The sequence below is a fragment of the Mastomys coucha genome, unplaced genomic scaffold (assembly GCF_008632895.1).
Source record: "Mastomys coucha isolate ucsf_1 unplaced genomic scaffold, UCSF_Mcou_1 pScaffold13, whole genome shotgun sequence".
NCBI lineage: Eukaryota > Metazoa > Chordata > Mammalia > Rodentia > Muridae > Mastomys > Mastomys coucha.
The window spans coordinates 4,528,523-4,548,232 of NW_022196895.1; the positions used below are offsets into that span (position 1 = coordinate 4,528,523).

The 19,710-nt window shown below is 36.1% G+C and overlaps 1 protein-coding gene across 1 annotated transcript in view; it reads left to right on the top strand.

Annotated features, from left to right (window-relative positions):
• Positions 1-19,710, top strand: part of Wac (WW domain containing adaptor with coiled-coil) — a 104,879-nt gene that overhangs the window by 37,885 nt on the left and 47,284 nt on the right. Inside the window, exons 6-13 of the mRNA XM_031366357.1 lie at positions 4,323-4,638; positions 10,166-10,411; positions 11,445-11,567; positions 12,310-12,458; positions 14,545-14,663; positions 15,041-15,227; positions 15,814-15,941; positions 19,645-19,708. Of these exons, the coding sequence (XP_031222217.1) occupies positions 4,323-4,638; positions 10,166-10,411; positions 11,445-11,567; positions 12,310-12,458; positions 14,545-14,663; positions 15,041-15,227; positions 15,814-15,941; positions 19,645-19,708 (1,332 nt within the window). The remainder of the gene's footprint in view (positions 1-4,322; positions 4,639-10,165; positions 10,412-11,444; positions 11,568-12,309; positions 12,459-14,544; positions 14,664-15,040; positions 15,228-15,813; positions 15,942-19,644; positions 19,709-19,710) is intronic.

Below are 19,710 nucleotides of genomic sequence, written 5' to 3' on the forward strand. Positions count from 1 at the left end.
CCTTCCCTCCCCTCCCCTCCCCTCTCCACTCTCCTCTCCTCTCCTCTCCTCTCCTCTCCTCGCCTCTCTTCCTTTCTTTTTTCTGAAACAGCATGTTCTCTTTGTTACTATATTTTAATTTAACAACTCATAAGCTCCATCTGTATGTGTAGATTGGCATGAAAATATACAATGGCTTTTCAGCTCTCTCAGTTTCCTGGAAAGGGAAACAGGTACAGGGTGGAATAGTGGTCTTTGTGATTCTCATTATTCATGTTGTCTATAGTATAGACTTGTTAAAGAACAAGATTTCTATTTTTAAAAACAGGATTAGCTTATACTCCTAATAAGTAATAAATAACTGAGCCCTAGCCACACACATTGATAACATTCTTGGAGGTTTAGGCTGTAGGGTTAGTGTGAATAGCTGACTGCTTCCACCCCCCACCCCCGAGAAACATTCTTGGTGGTGTGTTAATGTGTTTTCTGTATCCCACTGTGTACTACTGTCATTTTGGTTATCAATGAGAAGTAATCAGTATGTAGATGGTCCCCTAAAATGGATGTTGTTTGGTATTACAATCATGTAAGAGTATATGTAAACAACTCTTTCTGGTACTAGAAAATCACATCAGGTGGTAGTTCTTCAGTACAAAGTAAATTTTCATGATAGAAGTTTTACCTGACTTTGTACTGAGTTCACATCATGTAGGTTGTTATACTCCCCCCCCCCCACCTCCAACCACCATATATGTGGTGTGTTTTCAACATGTCTCTGGTTTACAATAGTATTGTTAGATCTAAACCCCCATTATCTGTACTTAGGTGTTAATTCCACTGTGTTTAGAGATGTGTATGAGCTGGGTACTGATACTGAGGCTTTGCAGAACCATTTAAATCTTTTATAGAAACTATTTTTCAACCCTTGTTTAAGGGACCCTTGAACTGTATGAAAAACAGAGTTTATACCATAATGTTTTATGTATATTTATGTGTAATTGATTCTCAATAAGGGGTATTGATTCTTTAATGGCAAATTTATTTAGTGTGAACTTGTGACAAAGCAACATTAAATCTTCAAAGTATGAGTAAAATTATTCTTGATTTTTTAGTGACTGACTTGCCAACTATTAGGGAATTATAGAACATTATACTTTAAAGGCATAAAACATGGAGGTTTAATCCTGTGTTGCCCCTTGTCTCAGTTAACTAGCTGACTTTGACCAAACAAAAAGAAGCCAAGGTTTTTATTTTAAGGTAATTAAATAGCATGTTGTTTATTGTTGCTAGTACAGTTGGTGGGCAAGGAGCATGGACGAGTGACGTGTGTCCGTGAAAAGAGACGAGGAAGCTGTTGTGCTTGTGAACTAGATCCTAGAAGTAGATAGTGCTGAACTGGACCAGGTGCTTGGCCACTAGGCTTAAGCTAGTAGTTCCCAAATAGGGAAGTCTGTGACTCCTTGGTTAACGGAAATATTGGGTGACTTTCATTAATTTCTCAGCCTGATTTATATGTGTCCTTAACTGAATTCATTTATGTACAAATAAGTCCATAGGTATGTAGCTGGATTCATGGTCGTATGTATTTTTTTATTTTCTAACATTTTAAAGTTTTTCTATACTAACCACCTTTTAAAGTCATTCTTCTCTAAGGTTAAGAGTTTATAAAGGTAAACACTAAGAGACATAATTATGAACAAGAGATGAGATTTTTTTGAATGTCTTTATATGTTGGCATATATTCAGAGTCTAAATGTTTATTATCTTAAGAGCCTAATATGATTGTGCACTCCTTCAATTATTAGGGAGGCAAACACAGGCAGAGCTATATAAAAGTTAGAATGTCAAGCCTTCTCCACCCCCACCCCACCGCCCGGATTTTTGAGACAGGGTTTCTCTGTGTAGCCCTGGCTGTTCTGGAACTCATTCTGTAGACCAGGCTGACCTTACCTCTGCCTCCCAAGTGCTGGGATTAAAGGTGTGCACTACCACTGCTTGGCTGAATGTTAAAACTTTTTATCTCATACCAGGAGCATTGCGATGTACATGCTTTGTTTACTATGTATGTGTATATAGAAATCAGACTTGTTTAGAACCCAAAAGAGATTATTTATTATGTAAGCCTACTTGTTCAGTAGTATTTCTGCTTTTATTTTGATTCTACATCTGTTAAATTATTGTCTACCATCCATAAGTAGTCTGCTGTCTGGGTATTGGTTGGATTTTTCAGCCAGTTTACACATCTGTCCCTTAATGAAACTAAATTTTTAATATGACAAATGATGAGTCAGCAGATTTGTGGCTGAGGTGATATACATCACATAATATATATGTATATGTACATATATGTATTTTTTTATTCTTTAAAGTTTTATGTAATGGTTGAAAGATTTTAGTTTTTATGTCAAATTTCTCCACTAAGTCATATAAAGCGCAGTAATAAAATTAGTGTCCCATTTAATTATTTGACATTGTCAAAAACTGTTGGGTGATTATTAGCATTTGGGTAGAATAATGGTTGGAGTGTGTTCCTTTCAGGAAATGAATAGAGTGGGAAAATTCTTACAAATACAGATAGTAGAAATGTTACCACAATCTGAATCTCAGAAATGTATGGATAATTTTTTTCTTTTGGTATTAAAGCTGCATCTTGATTATATTTTTCTAGACTTAATAGTATGATTCTTCTAAGCTCAGAGAAGCCTCCCCTGGGATTTCTTACAGCACTAGTGACATTTTGGATCAGGCCAAATCTTTGGTGGAAAGACTGTCCTGTATTTTAAATGGTTATTATACCGGCTAAATTTAGCTAGTCACACACCTCCCATCATGGCCTTGAAATGAGTGGGGAGCAGTGGTGCAGATAGAGGCACTTTTGCAAATTCCTTCTCTCTAGGGATGGTAGGAATCAGTTACAGCTCCATCTTCCCTAGTTCCTATAATCTATCCTTTTGACTTAACAAAAGTATCATTTTATGTCATCCTCTGAAGACTTTGACTTTTACATGTTTTGCTTTAGCCATATACAACAAAAGGAGAATTTTCTAGGTTAATGAAATAAAAATTATAGGTAATTAAGTTGTGGTGTGTTGTTAGCCATGGTGTTATTCTTGATGTTTCAGGTAGAGTAGCATCTTCTTTGTATCAAGAAACTACAATAAGTTTCTAATAGCGCTGTGTCCATACAAGATGGAACTGTATGTATGTATCTCTACAGGATTTTGGATACCACTGCCACAGTCGAATCAATTTTCAATGTTGGTTCCATGTATAACATACTGAGTTATATTAGACATTTGGAGAGTTTCTCTTGATAGAATTGAGGGCTTTTTGGTGGTAAGCCACTGTTTTAAAGGTACTGTTGTAGTTGTATAGTGGCAAGGTGAAAACTGACTCAGAAGTGTCTGCTCTTTGTACCTTCTTTACCTTAAAGTCAGAAGAGCGTGGATTGGGAAAGACATGCATATTCACTGATGGACATTCTTCGCAAAACTGTCATGATCAAAGGCCACATTCTTTTAATCTTTTAATCTTTTCTTTTCTTGGATATTATTTTGGAATATTAGAGCCTCTTTTTTTCTTTTTAAATCAATGACCTTTGTCTATGTAATTGTTTAAAAATTTCCTCCTTTTGTATTACTTTGTAGAAACAAAGTACCGGTATTTAAACTATTGGCAGAGTTTTAGCTATTTCCCGTACCTCCTTTTTGAGCTTATATGCTGGTGTTTATTGCCAGTCATTCTGGCAATAAGGATTTTTTTTTCTGATTATGCCTGCATATATATCTTGGATTTCTCTTTTCAGAATAACATGTGAAATATGATTGTTACTTTTGTCAGCATTTTTAAAAATCTTTTATAGGTTTTGTTTGTGATGCACAATTCAGTATATATTAAACCATTGTGTATCATTGAGAGACCTAGAGTAAAACACTTTAGAGCCCACCTTAACTAGCTGATTAGGTAATGAAAAATCTGGAAGTAATGAAGTCAGTAGTCTTTTGTAATTGAACTACTGGATGATTATTTGACCCTGTGATTGATATTTTAAAAGAAACAAGAAAATGTTCGCCTCTTTAAAATTTTTAGAAACATTTTTTTACTAAAATGTTACACTAGAGTCTGAGTATAGATTAATATCTATAGTTGTTAAAACTCTTGCTGTATTGCTCTTTATATGCCAGTGTTAAAGTTGCAGCCACTAACTGGGCTTGCGGTTTTATGGAAAGGAACATAAGTTCAGGTGTATTGTTCAATTAGCTGATGTTCATGATGTAGGATTCTAACAGCATTTGTTTTTCTTCCCCCTTCTGTCATTCCAACATCTCTTTTGGGAACTGTGAACTACAGTGGAAGACAAGCATTCCAGCGATGCCAGTAGTTTGCTCCCACAGAATATATTGTCTCAAACAAGCAGACACAATGACAAAGACTACAGACTGCCAAGAGCAGAGACTCACAGTAGCTCTACGCCAGTACAGCACCCCATCAAACCAGTGGTTCATCCAACCGCTACCCCAAGCACTGTTCCTTCTAGTCCATTTACGCTTCAGTCTGATCACCAGCCAAAGAAATCATTTGATGCTAATGGAGCATCTACTTTATCAAAACTGCCTACACCCACAGCTTCTCTCCCTGCACAGAAAACAGAGAGAAAAGGTATGCTGTTACTGATACACGTTGCATGTTGAACTGTAGTTGTAAAATAGTCTTTCCTTTGGCTCAAATAAGACTCTTAACTCTAAATTCTTTTTCAGAGTGTTATTAGGTAGGCTTAGGTCTAAGCGTAGGTTTAAATTTAGGTTTTTCTTTTAATTTATATTCCTCAGAACTCAAGGGTTTTTTTCTTCCCTTCTCGTTTGTTTTGCTTTGACAAGGAAACCAAGTTTAGTTTGTAACAATAGTTGTTCTAAATAACATGTTAAATTCAGATGGCACAATGCATTCCCGCTTACTTAAAATTATTTCTCATTTTTTGTGGATATTATCTTTGTAGTTCAGGAATTTCTGGCCTCAGCTTGTGTATTAGAAAGCTAAGATGTAAGGCAGAAAATAAAAGGACTCATACCTCACTTCTAATTAGACCTCAGATCTGAGAAATGAAAGTAAACATAGCAACACAAATTTCCTTCATACACCATATGTAATAACCTTAGCATGCTCAGAAAGTTACATTGTGGCAACAGCTGCTTGGGGTGGTAGACAACATAAACAGCATGAAAAGTCCTCATGTTCATAATTCAAAGCCTCTATAATTCAATCTGAAAACAATCCCAACTACATCTATATTAGAACTGCTGTTTTACATCAGATTAATCTGTTGGTCTGTGGTACTAAATAATGTATGAGCAGGGTCTTTGGTTGTGTATGTCTTAGTGATGCTCTGTCCCTGGGCCTTAACAAGCGGTAAGACATTTGTGGTTTGTTTTACATGGTGTAGCAGGGCGCTTGGAATAATGGTAATATGTTTTGAGTCGGAGAAATGCTTTCATTGGCCATGATTTTAAAACGTACTTAGAAGAGAGGGATGTATGTGTTGTACATGTAATTAAAAGGATCTCACAATAGGTCTAGATCTATTTAATGTTGCCACATCATTTGAAAGGCATTTGTGTTTATCTCAGGACAGAAGTATAGGGAAAAGTGGATCTCATCAGTTTTGCAGGAAATTACGTTGCTGTGAGTGTGAAACACAAGGGTCAACTTGTCCTATATTGTGTGTGTGTGTCTGTGTATCTGTGTAGGTGAGATCGAACAGTTCTTGGTTATCTTGTCTTAACATACAAACAGATATAGAGGAAGTGATAGACAGATACCAGAAATACATTTCTTTTTAATCAAGTACCACACAATGACCTTCCCTCCTCCTCCTGCTCCTCCTCCTCTTCCTCCTCCTCCTCTTTTAAGATTTATTTGTTTATTTATTTATTTATTTAATGCATATGAGTAAACACTGTAGCTATACAGATAGTTGTGAACCTTCATCTGGTTGTTGGGAATTGAATTTAGGACTTCTGCTTGTTCCAGTCAACCCTTCCGGCTCTGGTTGCCCCACTAACTCGTTCCAGCACAAAGATTTATCATTATAAATAAGTACACTGTAGCTGTCTTCAGACTCACCAGAAGAGGGTGTCAGACCTTATTATGGGTGGTTGTGAGCCACCCACCATATGGTTGTTGGGATTTGAACTCGGGACCTTCAGAAGGGCAGTCAGTGCTCTTACCCACTAAGCCATCTCACCAGCCCACAATGAACTTTGTTAATTGCTCTCATGTCCCTTCTAGTTGTAAAGTCCTTCCTAGAATTGTGAAATCACAAAACAAGCAATAGACACAAGCCCTCATGCCTCACTCTGGTCAAGTAAGCCCATGTTAAAAAGTTCACTGGATTAGTAAGCTTTTCATCTAGTAAGTAATGGTATGATGTGTTTTATGTTGTTGTGCTAACACAAAGCAGCTGTTCATAGCGAGCTCTTAGCACAGCTAAGTCTGATAGCTGACAATCTGGTTCAGAAGTGGAACAGATATTCATTTATATGCTGGTTAAATCAGGTACTTAGTGTAAAATTCCTTATTGTTTTGTGTTATCCGAAAATATGAATGAGTAATGCCCTTTTGTTGCTGACATAAAATACATTAACCAAAGTGGACCTTCCTCAGTCTTATACTCTTTGTTTTTAAATACTTTTCAGGATCCTAAGTATTTTTATAAAAATTGAGAGATTGGTTTAGACAGACATAATTGTTGAATATATATTAGCCAATATGGTAAAATAAATGTTATTTGCAATTAATTTATATTTGATCAACTTAAAAATGTTTGCAAAGTTTCAGAAAAAAATGCTTACCTGGTACATTTTTGGTAGAATTTGAAAACTGTAACAGAAGCAACCTTGTAAAAAGAATATTAGAAAATAGTTGCTCATAATGGGAGCAAGGAGTATATATCCCAAAGTAGTTTGCTTGCTGCTGTACAGCTAGGTGGCTTTTACTTTGCTAGACATTTGCTAAGACTCTGTGACAGATGGAAAAAAAACAAGATTGAGAAATCAGATTTTTTCAGTTTAATGAAAGTAACAGTTGCAAACTTTCATGTATGTTTATACATGTGGAAAAAATTGCGTGCCTATTCACGTCTCTGTTCAAGTGCGCACATACATACGCCTGTACCTGCGCTTAACAGCCATTAATGTCACCTTACTATGTTGTTTTTCTGTTATATAATATGTTGGTCAAGAAACAAACACTTGAGTTCCGTGTGCCGTGTTGTTAGAACACCACAGGAAATTGATCAGTAGTGTTATTACCTGAGCCTTAAAATCTTACCATGTACCAGAAGGGAGTTTGTTAGACCAGAAAAGTGTGGATCAGAATTATATTTTGACCAGTGTTTTCTTTGTTAAGTAGCTTGGAATAGCTAGGAATGTACATCTTTTAAGTTCTTCCCCCTTCTGGCAAAAGTTGGAAGTACAAGTCAATAATTTATGAGTAAAAGCCTAAAGGAAGGAGAGTTGGTATCTCTTTTTTTGAACATATAGTGTGCCCTGCTCTGCATTTCAGTACAAATTACGTAATTAAGGTGATTATGATAAGCAGTGTCATTACGAGCTAGCATTCAGACGCAAACTCTGTTTTGCATTTTGTAGAATCACTCTCATTATGTCACTTTGGAGCTTACTGTGTTGCCCAGACTGCTTGCAGGCTCAGCTACAAATGCCCCTGCCTCCTGAGTATTGGAATGTACACTAACTTATACCCAGATCAGACTAGAGAATTCAGGCCTTAAAAGATGTCACTTGCTGTAGGAACCCATAAATTTTAAGTGGGAACAACTGATATCCCAGTCATACAGTTCTGTCTCAGAAAACTATATGCATCTATTCTTAGTAAATAATTGTATTAAATTTAGAACTTAAAGCTTTTAAGGATATTTTCTAGTGGTGATTTATACTCCATTCCCCCATTTTATAATCTTTATAGTGATAATTACTACTGTCATTTTGCTGATTTTTCAGTTATTTGGTGGTTTTATATTTCAGAACTCTTGATTAGACAAAGTAGCATCAAACAATTAAACTTTTTTGTGTCTTCAAAAACATTACCCTGCCTATCTGGTGGCAGTCTAACAATGAAAGGAGAGGGTAATGCCATAAGAATATAGATACTGATTTAATTTCTGTAATGAATAAAATAGCACCTGTGTCTTTTTGAAGAAAGGCAAAGAAAAATGTGTTTAAGGGATAGGACCTAAAGAAAATTACAAATTATAGTTTATATAAATATTTTGAACAAATACAAATAAGTATAAGGTGTAATAAACTTAAAGTTAAACCAAATTTGGTGACAAAAGATTTTCCTGAAGAGAAATTGTTATTTCAATAATGTTTCTTTTCTTGAGGACCCAAAACAGCAGTGCTTAGAAGTGATAAGTAGTCTTCTAGTCTCAGAGCTTGAAAACACCTCAGAACTTCTGAACTGATAAGTTCAGTAGCATGTGCATGAAATGTATTTATAATAGTTTTAGAATCTGTACATTCGAAAGAAGTCATTCCTAGGTATTTGACCATGGAAGTGATATTGTGAAAAAAAGACTGACACTCAGCAAACTTGTAGCAATTCTTAGCTTGTTTGGGGCCATGAAAGTTCCTTTTTTAGTTTCTAGAATTAAATACAGATGCTTGTGGTCATGTTAACAGTGTAATCTCATTCAGCACTCTTGAATCTTACACTTGGACTCTTGGCTTCATCTGTGCATCCTTATCAGTCATAGCATGCATATGATTCTTACAAATGAATGTATAGAGAAAGTGATGCTTAGCCAGTGCTGATAGTCTTTTCACGTCAGTGCTAATAGTATAGGAAGACTGAACGTTTTGAATTGTCTTATCTGCTGTTATCTAAGTGCCCGTATTTCTAAAACCCTTTACATGGTTAGTTTTGTGAGTTGAACTAGATATCACAAAAGGAACAGTTTCCCCTTCCTTTCTTCTGATAAGCTTGAGTTCATACTAGTTTTGAGCTAAAATAAAAGTGCTTAGTTATTCATGATTGAATGTGCATCTGTATCTGTATCACAGTCTCCATGAAAGCCATCAAGACAATTTATTTTAACCCGTTGTAGATGACATGAGACTGAGTTTAGTCTCCTTCAAAATGTTAAGTACATGCTTCTTTTATTCTATATGAATCTAGTATATTGTTTGGCTTAAATTGTGTTAATATGGAAAGTTCATTTTTTCTAAGTGGGCATTTTTCCCCTCTGTTTACTAAAATGTAGCAGTGTACTATTCCTCTGTAACACTACTGTCTCACTGTTGTAGGCCACGGGCCTTGGACTCTTTCCCATCCCCATCCAGCTGTCATAGTTTTAAAGACACACAGTCACACAGTAAAATTGGGTTCTTATTAATCTGGCAGGGTATGACTTGCTGGTTATGTTCTCTTTCATCAGCAGTCGATGAAAGTCTCCAGGATTTATATTTCCAGTTTGTAAAATACAATAAAGATTACACAATTGGTGCTTTGCGTTCAGGTGCATTTGAATATACACACATATAAGAAGAACTTGGAGCTTTCCATGCGTGGTCATACATCTTTTACTACCAAATACTAAGAAATGGGGTTCACTATCTAATTTTCACTAATTAAAGGGCTTGTTTATAGATATTGATGTTCATTTCAAAATTTTAAATCTTAACCGCCATAAAACCGTATTGTGAATCTTCTCATTCATTATGTTTTTTTAAAGTTCCTTTTGGTCATGAATGATAGGGCACCTTTCTGATACCTATTTTTTAAGGTCATTGCTAGTTATTACTGTGGTCCTAGGCACTTTTTACTTTTTTTTTTTGATATGGCACATAACTCGTGTAGCCTTGTTATCTTCAATTAACTTCCTTGTGTGTATGTTTGGTGTATAACCAAAAAACAGCGTGATTTTCAAATCATACATGAAGATCATTTACTAGCTTTTTAAAGTTAACTACAATCTTTCATGCTCTAGCTTCTCACTGAAGTAGGGCTATAAAATTATCTACTTCAGTATATTACAGACACACATATTTCCTGAGGTTCAAATATAGTTTGTTAAGTGTAGCACACAGAAGATGTTGCTGTGATATGATTGGTTTGGTTTCCAATGTTGAAACTTCTATTGTTTTAATGAGCCTTCTCTTCTTTCATTTAGATTCTGCTCCAGGAGACAAATCAATATCACATTCTTGCACAACTCCTTCCACATCTTCAGCCTCTGGCCTGAACCCTACATCTGCGCCCCCAACATCTGCTTCAGCAGTACCTGTTTCTCCCGTTCCACAGTCAACAATACCTCCATTACTTCAGGACCCAAATCTTTTTAGACAGTTACTTCCTGCTTTGCAAGCCACTCTGCAGCTTAATAATTCTAATGTGGACATATCCAAAATAAATGAAGGTGAATAGCCATACTTAAAGTTTTTGAGCATTATTACCTGCATTATGCAAAGTTATTTATAAAATTCTCAACTCAAGGAATGACTCTTAGTTTTCTTTTCAAATTTATGTTGGAATTTTTTGCTTTAACAATGTGTTTGTCTAATTGAGTTAGTATTTGTAGACATTTTCAAATCTGTTAATATGAAGATACTAATGAGAGGTAGCTGCTCAGTAAAACTGATAGTGATTTGTTTTGTTTTGTTTTTAGTAGTGTTTTAGTGTTTGTTTAGTTTAATCATGAATTTGATATATATTGTTTTATATTTATTATCATTAATTTTTTTACTGTTTCTCAAGTATTTGGACCAACACATATAAACAGTCTGAAAATTATATAATGCCATCTGTAAAAAACATTCTTAGGCATCAAAAATACATGGTATTGTTAGCTGCCAGCTGCTTTGGTTCCCTTTTTAAGGCATGGGAAGTATTGGTACACAGGGCTCTATTGGTCAGCTTGTTAAAAATAGTGCTGCGAGACAGCCTCCATTTCTTCTTCATTCTTACTAATAAAGACCCAAGGATTAACATGCATAGGCTCCTGCCGTTCTTAACACATCCTGGCAGCTTTAGAGTTGAGATTATTAGCTTACCTTTATTGTTAACCTGATCTTTTCCTCTGACCGTTTCAAGACTTTTTTTTATCTAAGTATGAAATTTATTTTTATGTGCATTTGTGTTTTTTCCTGCATGTTTTTCTGTGTGAGGGGATCAGATCCTGGAGTTATAGCTATGTGGGTGCTCTGAATTGAACCTGAGTTGGGTCCTCTGGAAGAGAAACCAATGCTCTTAATTCTTAATCATTGTGCCATTTCTCCAGCCCTCATTTCAAGTCTTTGGGCCCATTGATTTATTGCATGTGCCAAGCTTTCATTTTAAAAATTTCATGAAACCAGTTTGTATTCTTACTATTGCTATTTGTTAGCTATGAGTTTCAAGTTAGTAATGTAAGATGAATTTCTTTGTTTTGATTGGATTTTGAATGTTTTAAGTTCTTACAGCAGCTGTAACACAAGCTTCCCTGCAGTCTATCATCCACAAGTTTCTTACTGCTGGACCATCTGCTTTCAATATCACCTCGCTGATTTCTCAAGCTGCCCAGCTTTCTACACAAGGTAGTTTTTCTTCATCTTGGGTTACTTAGAAGATTTTCTTTTCCTTTTGTTTTGTTTTGAAATTAAGAGAAAGTCGTTTTTAGTTCAAGAAAATATTTGTTTTAATTATTTTGTTTGGCTTTCAATATTTGTGTGTTCTTAGGTCTGTTTAGTAGACTTTGGTATTCATCTGACTTTATGTGTAATACATCGTATATTTTAATCAAAATATAAATTACTCAAAGCAAAACAAAAAACAAAAAACCAAAAAAACCAAACTATAGTATACCGTGAGTCTTTTTGAAACCTTTTACACATTTGTGGTAGAAATTTGCTTTGGATTGCTGTTGGAAGCTTTCTGAGTAGAGGGAGCAGAAATAACTTAGGCATTTGAATTAATTGTGTCTCTTCTTAAATTATGTAAAAGGGTCTTTGTCAGAAAGTCCACAAACAAAGCAGACACAGCATATTGAGGAATACAAGTTTAATGGTAGAAATTTGTAACTCTGGCTTGCCTCATAGAGAATCCCTATGCTTATGCAGAGGGTAAATGTGAACGAAGGATGCTAAGGAGGCCACTGTGTGAGAATAGGAACGGTGTGAGAGATAGCCATCATGGAAGCTTTGTTCACTCAGTAAGGACATCAGATTCTGATAGATTCAACTGTCTATACTGTGCAGTGTGTAGAGTGACATAGCAAACCTTACTGCCTACATGAAATTTTGGGGGTCATTTAAAATTAATTACATCATTCTATTGCAGCCCAGCCATCTAATCAGTCTCCAATGTCTCTGACGTCTGATGCTTCATCCCCAAGATCCTATGTGTCTCCAAGAATAAGCACACCTCAAACTAACACAGTCCCTATGAAACCTTTGATTAGTACTCCACCTGTTTCATCACAGCCAAAGGTATGTCATTGTACTAATTATGGAATTGACGAATGTTTAGAAATGATAACATTTCCGAATCTATAGGCCCAGGAAATGCCCTTTGAGAATGAGGTAGTGGTGGAATGAATGGCAGATGGCTGACATTAGATGGGGCAGCAGGGGTGAGTTGAATCTGAACTTCCTTTGTATATACTTCATGATTTATTCTTTATTGTTTTGGGGATTGATGACATGCAATTTTTTTCTCCCATGACTTAAATTTAAAACTGAACCGGCTTCTCTGTTTTTTTTTTTTTTTTTTAAAGATTTATTTAATGTATATGAGTACACACTGTAGCTGTACAGATAGCTGTGAGTCTCCTTTTGGTTGTTGGGAATTGACTTTTAGGACCCTGCTCACTCCTGTCGGCCCTGCTTACTCAATCCCTGCTTGCTCTGGCCTAAAGATTTATTTATTATTATAAATAAGTACACTGTAGCTGTCTTCAGATGTACCAGAAGAGGGCGTCAGATGTCATTACAAGTGGTTATGAGCCACCATGTGGATTGCTGGAATTTGAACTCGGGACCTTTGGAAGAGCAGTCGGTACTGGCCTTTACCCTCTGAGCCATCTCATCAGCCCTGAACCAGCTTCTCTAATAAGAATATGACATTTTAAATTTTTTCCTAGAGAATCACATTCTTTTTGCTTCACTTAATAAAATTTTTAGGTAAATCTAGTTTTATAGTAGTAGGCATGAATGGCTATGTTTAGGTAAGGAAAACCTATAAATTCCTACTTAGTACACAGTTGTGGCGTATAACTGGACTGTGACTGGATTTTACTAATGTTACATCAACTTTTGCCCCATCATATATCTAATCATGACCACTATTCACACTAGTTTTGTTTTTGTGTTTGTGTGTGTTTGTGTTTGTGTGTGGGTGTGTGTTTTAATAGGATTATGTATGTAGCCTGGTGAGTACATGTGTGGATTCTTCAATTGTTTATTATCTTATTTATTGAGGGCAGTGTCTTTCAGCTGAAGCAAGAGATTATGAATAAGACTAGCCAGTTTAATCTGGGAGTCCTGCCTCTGCCTTTTGAGTGCTGATTTGATAGGTTGGCTGTTGTGCTACTGTGCCATTTGCATAAGTTCTGCGGGCTCCATTCGGTCTTAGGTTTTGTTGTACAGCAAGGGCTTTCTCTGTTGTCATCTCACCAACTATTTTTAAAATTAAGATTTTGTTTGTGATTAAGTGAAGTTTAGAACTTCATGTATTTGGGCTTGTGTTTTGTTGTTTTTAATGTTAAAGGTAAGAAATTTTCTGAGAGAATTATTGAAACTATCTTTTTTGGTTTAGGACATCTGAATATATATGTCTGTGTATATACATATATGTATATATGTATATACATATACATAAATATACACACACGTGTGTAATATATATATGTATGTCATTGTCTAGGGAGCGCGCGTGCGTGCGTGTGTGTGTGTGTGTGTGTGTATTCATTCAGAAGTCTATTCACCATTTTCAGTCATTGGCCTCTTGTTTTATCTGTATAGGGTAACTTTTTAATGATATCTCAAATAGAACACATATACTATGCATACTGCAAACATGTTGATATGTGCTTGAAATCAGTATCTATGTACCAGTAATGTGTATTTTTGTAGGATTCATAAAAAAAAGTGCTGTTTCAGAAAGCTGCTGGCATTAGTAATAGCTTTTATGATTTTTACTGTAAGATGTTTTATAAAAAGAGTGGTTTAAAATTTAACCTTTGGGGCAGAGACATGGCTAAGTTGTTATGAGTAATTACTGAAGTGAGATGGGAGTTTGGATTCCAACATTTCATTTCTGTGACTTATAGATACCCAGAACTAGGTCCAATGGATCTGATACTTATTTGACTTTGTGAAAACTACTAATTTACGCTTATAAAGTAGATGTGTAGATATATGTATAACTAAAAGTGTTTGAGTCACCAGTATTAATGTAATGAAACAAGATTTTGAGAACTCTGTTTACCTGCAGAATGTTACTGGTATATAAGATTTTTTAAATCTAATTTTCTCATGTGATAAAAGCCTGTCTCACCAGATTTTGACATTTTAGGTTAGTACTCCAGTAGTTAAGCAAGGACCAGTGTCACATTCGGCTACACAGCAGCCTGTAACTGCTGACAAGCAGCAGGGTCATGATCCTGTCTCTCCACGAAGTCTTCAGCGCTTAAGGTTGGTTGGTTGAGACTGTTGTTATTTATTTTTCCTATGGCGTCCTGTGTTGTTTGAGCAGGACGTACCAGACAGTACTTCCATCACAGAAGGATGTGTTGACAGGTCCACGGATGACTGTTACTGAACAAGTCACATAATTTACAAACATGGGCTTCTTTCAAATGTAACTCGATGAGAATAAAATGTGTGGGACTTGTACAAGCAAGGCACATGGCATCATGTTTGCCACTCTATTTGCACATTAGCCTACTCATAGAAATTTTGAGAGTATTGATGAGGTAAAAGAAAAATAAAACCCTCACTTACATAGTGTTTTCTAGGACTTTTTCATGCCATCTAGAAGCCCACTATACATTCATTTGTTTTTCTTGCAGTAGCCAGAGAAGTCCATCGCCTGGTCCCAATCATACTTGTAGTAGTAACACATCAACTGCACCTGTTGTACCACAGAATGCATCTGCTAGACCTGCGTGCTCATTAACACCTACTCTAGCAGTGCACTTCAATGATAATCTCATAAAACACGTTCAAGGGTGGCCTGCAGACCATGCAGAGAAACAGGTATGTCTCTCATTTGTCTTCCTCTCCCCTCTTTTCTACTTTTACTTCTCTTTTTTTCTTCTGTGCAATGATGGTCTGAAAGTTAGTGTGTAAACATGAAGCTGGTTTGGAATTTAATAACTTTAAAAAAGATTTATTCATTTTATGTATATGAGTACACACTATAGCTATACAGATAGTTGTGAACCTTCATCTGGTTGTTGGGAATTGACTTTTAGGACCTCTGCTTGCTCCGGCTAACCCTGCTCTCTCCTGTCAGCTCCACTTGCTCAGTCACTGCTGGCTCTGGCCTAAACTTTTATTTATCATTATAAATAAGTACACTGTAGCTGTCTTCAGGCGTACCAGAAGAGGGCGTCAGCTCTCATTACAGATGGTTGTGAGCCACCATGTGGTTGCTGGGATTTGAATTCAGGACCTTTGGAAGAGCAGTCAGTACTCTTACCCACTGAGCCATCTCACCAGCCTGGAATTTAATATCTTATTCACTTCATCTGCTAGAGTGCTGGGATTATGTAAATGTACTTTTATTTCTTTTGTATGTGTATGTTCATATTTTATATGAGCTTCAACTCATTAACTGTAGGCATCAAGATTGCGTGAAGAAGCCCATAATATGGGAAGTGTTCACATGTCAGAAATATGTACTGAGTTAAAAAATTTGAGATCATTAGTTCGAGTATGTGAAATTCAAGCAACTTTGCGAGAGCAGAGGTAAGTTTTTCACTTTGTGTGTGTTTGCGTATGTGTGTTTCTATATAATATTAACATATAATATATATGTAGTGTTTTGGTTTTGAATGACTTTAAAAAGTCCATTTGGCCAGCAAACCTGAGGCCTCTTATGGCATCACTGATATATACTGTCACACCTGGCTTTTTAATATGTGTGCTGGGAATACAAAATCAGATTCTTATATTTGTGCAGTTAGTGCTTTCTTACTGGACCCATTTTTTTCTAGCCCCTGGAATATGTTATCTTTTTAGAATTAAGTATAGTGCTTTTTCCCTGCCCATTCATTTTAAGATCCCCCACTAGATACTTATATAACTGGTTAATGGGAACCACTTAATTTAATGCCTTCAACATTACCCACACAGGTGTTAGCCAACTTCATTGGTCTTGCAGTTTGGGTTCCAACAGTAAAATTAGCATGATTCTTATTTGCTTGCTAGTCAATTTTCTAGAAAGAAAATCCTTTCTAAAGCTTACTGATCCACAGTATTTTTTTTATTGTTGTTTTCCTTTTTCTTTTTTTTAAAGATTCATTTATTTTATGTATGTGAGTATAGGAATTGAATTCTAGACCCGTGCTTGGTCTAGCCCAAAGCTTTATTTATTACTATATGTAAGTACACCGTAGTTGTCTTCAGACGCACCAGAAGAGGGTGTCAGCTTTCATTACAGATGGTTGTGAGTCACCATGTGGTTGCTGGGATTTGAACTCAGGACTTTCAGATGAGCAGTTAGTGATCTTAACTCTCCACCCCTCCACCCATTGTTTTTCTTTTTAAGTTAATCGGCCTTATTTTTTTATTCACTTAAGGAAACACTTTGTGACTTGTCAATGTCCTGTTGGAAGTTTCAGGATCTATATGTTTAATGGAACTTCTAGCATTGTACCTGTGTTAGGGCTATTAGCTAGGAAAATAATAGCTTTTGAATACAAGCATTTCAATACTGCAAGGTCGATCTGATTCTGGAGAAAGACACTCCATGAGTAGTAGGTGGGGGATACCATGTGCAGCTGTTTATACTGTACAATATGATCCTTTATACTGTGGGGAGAGGCAGGACAAGAGGGACATGAAGGGACCCATGCACCAAAGAACACTGAAGTTTATTTCCTGACTTTTTCAAGATTAAAAATAACACAAAGGTCTATGTGAATGACATTACTCGATTAGGATGCCTTTGTTGATACTGAGTTTTTAACCCTAGAGAAGGGGCAGCTTAGGACTGAATGTCTTGAGATGAGATAAGCATGTGAACTGCAAGTTTATAGGAAGAACCACATGATTATCTACTTCATGTGGTTTTGGATGTGGGAATCATATGAGTCAAATTATGGTCTTTGAATGCAGTCATACTATGTTCTAGAGATTTTTATAATCTAGATGGCCTGTGGCACGCTACAGTGTCTTGGTTTCTCATCAATTCATAGTTGCTTTATTGGGGTTTTTCTTCCTAAGTTTATAACTCTATACTTCTTGGATTATAACTCTGTTCCACTAGGATATGTTACTTTAAAAATGAGATATTGCTGGTAGGTAATTAGAAATGCCCCTCTTGATTTAAGTTAAGTATACATTGTGTGATTAAATTGTTTCAGTAAAATTGTAGATTACTGTTTATATTCCTAGATCCTTTGAAAATAAAAATGATGGTGTATTGTCTAGCCAAATGGAATATATCTGCAATCTTAGCTTTCCTTGTGCTTATGATGTTATCTGGTATTAGATAGTTTAGGTATATTTGGAACATGTGCTTTGAAAGCAAACTTCTTAGTGTAGTGACATTATAGTTTATCTATATACATCATGATTCAGGGGAAATACTTATTGTCTCCAATTCATAAATATACATCGGGTTGTGATTTATACAGTTAACTTGGAATCTTCATTTTTCTAGTTTTTGTTAATCTAGTGATATTTATTAATTTTAAATATCAGCTGGAATTCTTTCATCGTAGGATTGCTTAGGAATTAGCTCTACCACTCAGACAGCATTGTGATTTAATAGATAGGCATTTGACTTTCTTAGTTGGTTAATATGTCTTAAAACCATTTTCCTGGGGGCTGGAGAGATGGCTTAGTGTTAAGAGCCCTGGCTGCTCTTCCAGAGGTCCTGAGTTGAATCCCCAGCAACCACATGGTGGCTCACAACCATCTATAATGGAATCTGCTGCCCTCTTCTGGTGTGTCTGAAGACAGGGACAGTGTACACACATATATAAAAGAATCGTAGAAAAATTTCCCTGGTCTGATATCAAGTCAGTAGTACATAATTCAGTGTTAGTATAGGCAGTGAATGCTTTAATCCATATGAGAGAATAGATTCTATCAAATTTGTGACTAACTGTGGAACTTGGTGTGTGTGTGTGTGTGTGTGTGTGTGTGTGTATCAGTTGGTGTTCTACTTTAAAAGTATATATGGGAGAATGATTAAAGATTGATTATAGGCACTTACCTTCCATGAGCTACACTCCCAGAACTGTTTTTCATTTTTAATTGTTGTAATTTTGTTATGTCCATTCTTGGGCTATATTGTGACATATTCATTGAATATATCCCTGAAAGAGGCTTAGGATAATTTGTCACACTCAAAATACCTCAACTAGCAATTTTGAAGTAATACATTTTATTTGGCATCAGTTTTATGTATCTACATGTACAGTTATTACTTTGTAGGAATTTTGGCCTCTCCTCTGTTTAATTCTACTTAATTATAAAATATAAGGAGAGAAGGAATATGGTTGGTGGATATGCGGTCAGGTGTGGGCAAGGGTGTGCCTCTGTTGGCCCATGTTGAGGCATCCCTTCCCCTGGAGAGACAGCTGTACTATGGTATAGTATTGAGTAGAGTTTATTCAGGGAATGGGGAAGGGACTTGAGACGATTAGAGACAGAAAAGCAGAGGACAAGAGTAAAGGAGTAAATACCAACCTTGAGCATGAGCACGTGGAGGGGTGGGTATAGGAATGGGCACAGAGAGGGTAAGGGGCAAGAGGACAGAGCCAAAAGGCAAGCAAGCAAGTGGGGTAGGGAGCCAGGTAACCGCTGAACAGCCCAGACAGAGTGCCAGTAATTAAAAGGAAAAAAATAGAGGCAGTGGTGGAGCAGGAATAAGATCGTGGTGATCTTTTGCTATATCCTGCTGACTTTGGGGCGGCTTTTCTTTGGAGAACCATGTTCATCCAGGCTCAGGAGAGTTGGCTGTTTCCTTGCTGTCCAGGGTTTAGAACCATCTGTAGATATATAGGAAGGAGCGGATCCGGTAGAAGCATCCGTGCCTGTGAGAGTAGAGTGGAGCATCTGGAGGTTGCTTAAACGCCTGGACTTGACAGGATGCTGAGATACACACATATATATATATATTACAGTTAGGCATGCCTGGGAGAAAACTTTTTCTTAAGTTGTATATTTGAAATAATATGCAAGAATAAATGAGGTATAGATTTTCCCCATACTTACTACCTAACTTCTTTTTAATGCTTATACTACACATAATATTCAAATCGTTCTGTATGTTTGAAGTAATATTGAAAAATTGCCAGGAAATTAAGATAATTTCTAGCTTTTTCAGTATTTTAATATATGTGTTAAATCAACTAAAATGTTTTATTATTCAGTATACTCATTTAATATTTATAAAGTTTTTTTGTAACATATCTTAATATCTACTTTTGTTTTTCAGAATACTGTTTTTGAGACAACAAATTAAGGAACTCGAAAAGCTAAAAAATCAGAATTCCTTCATGGT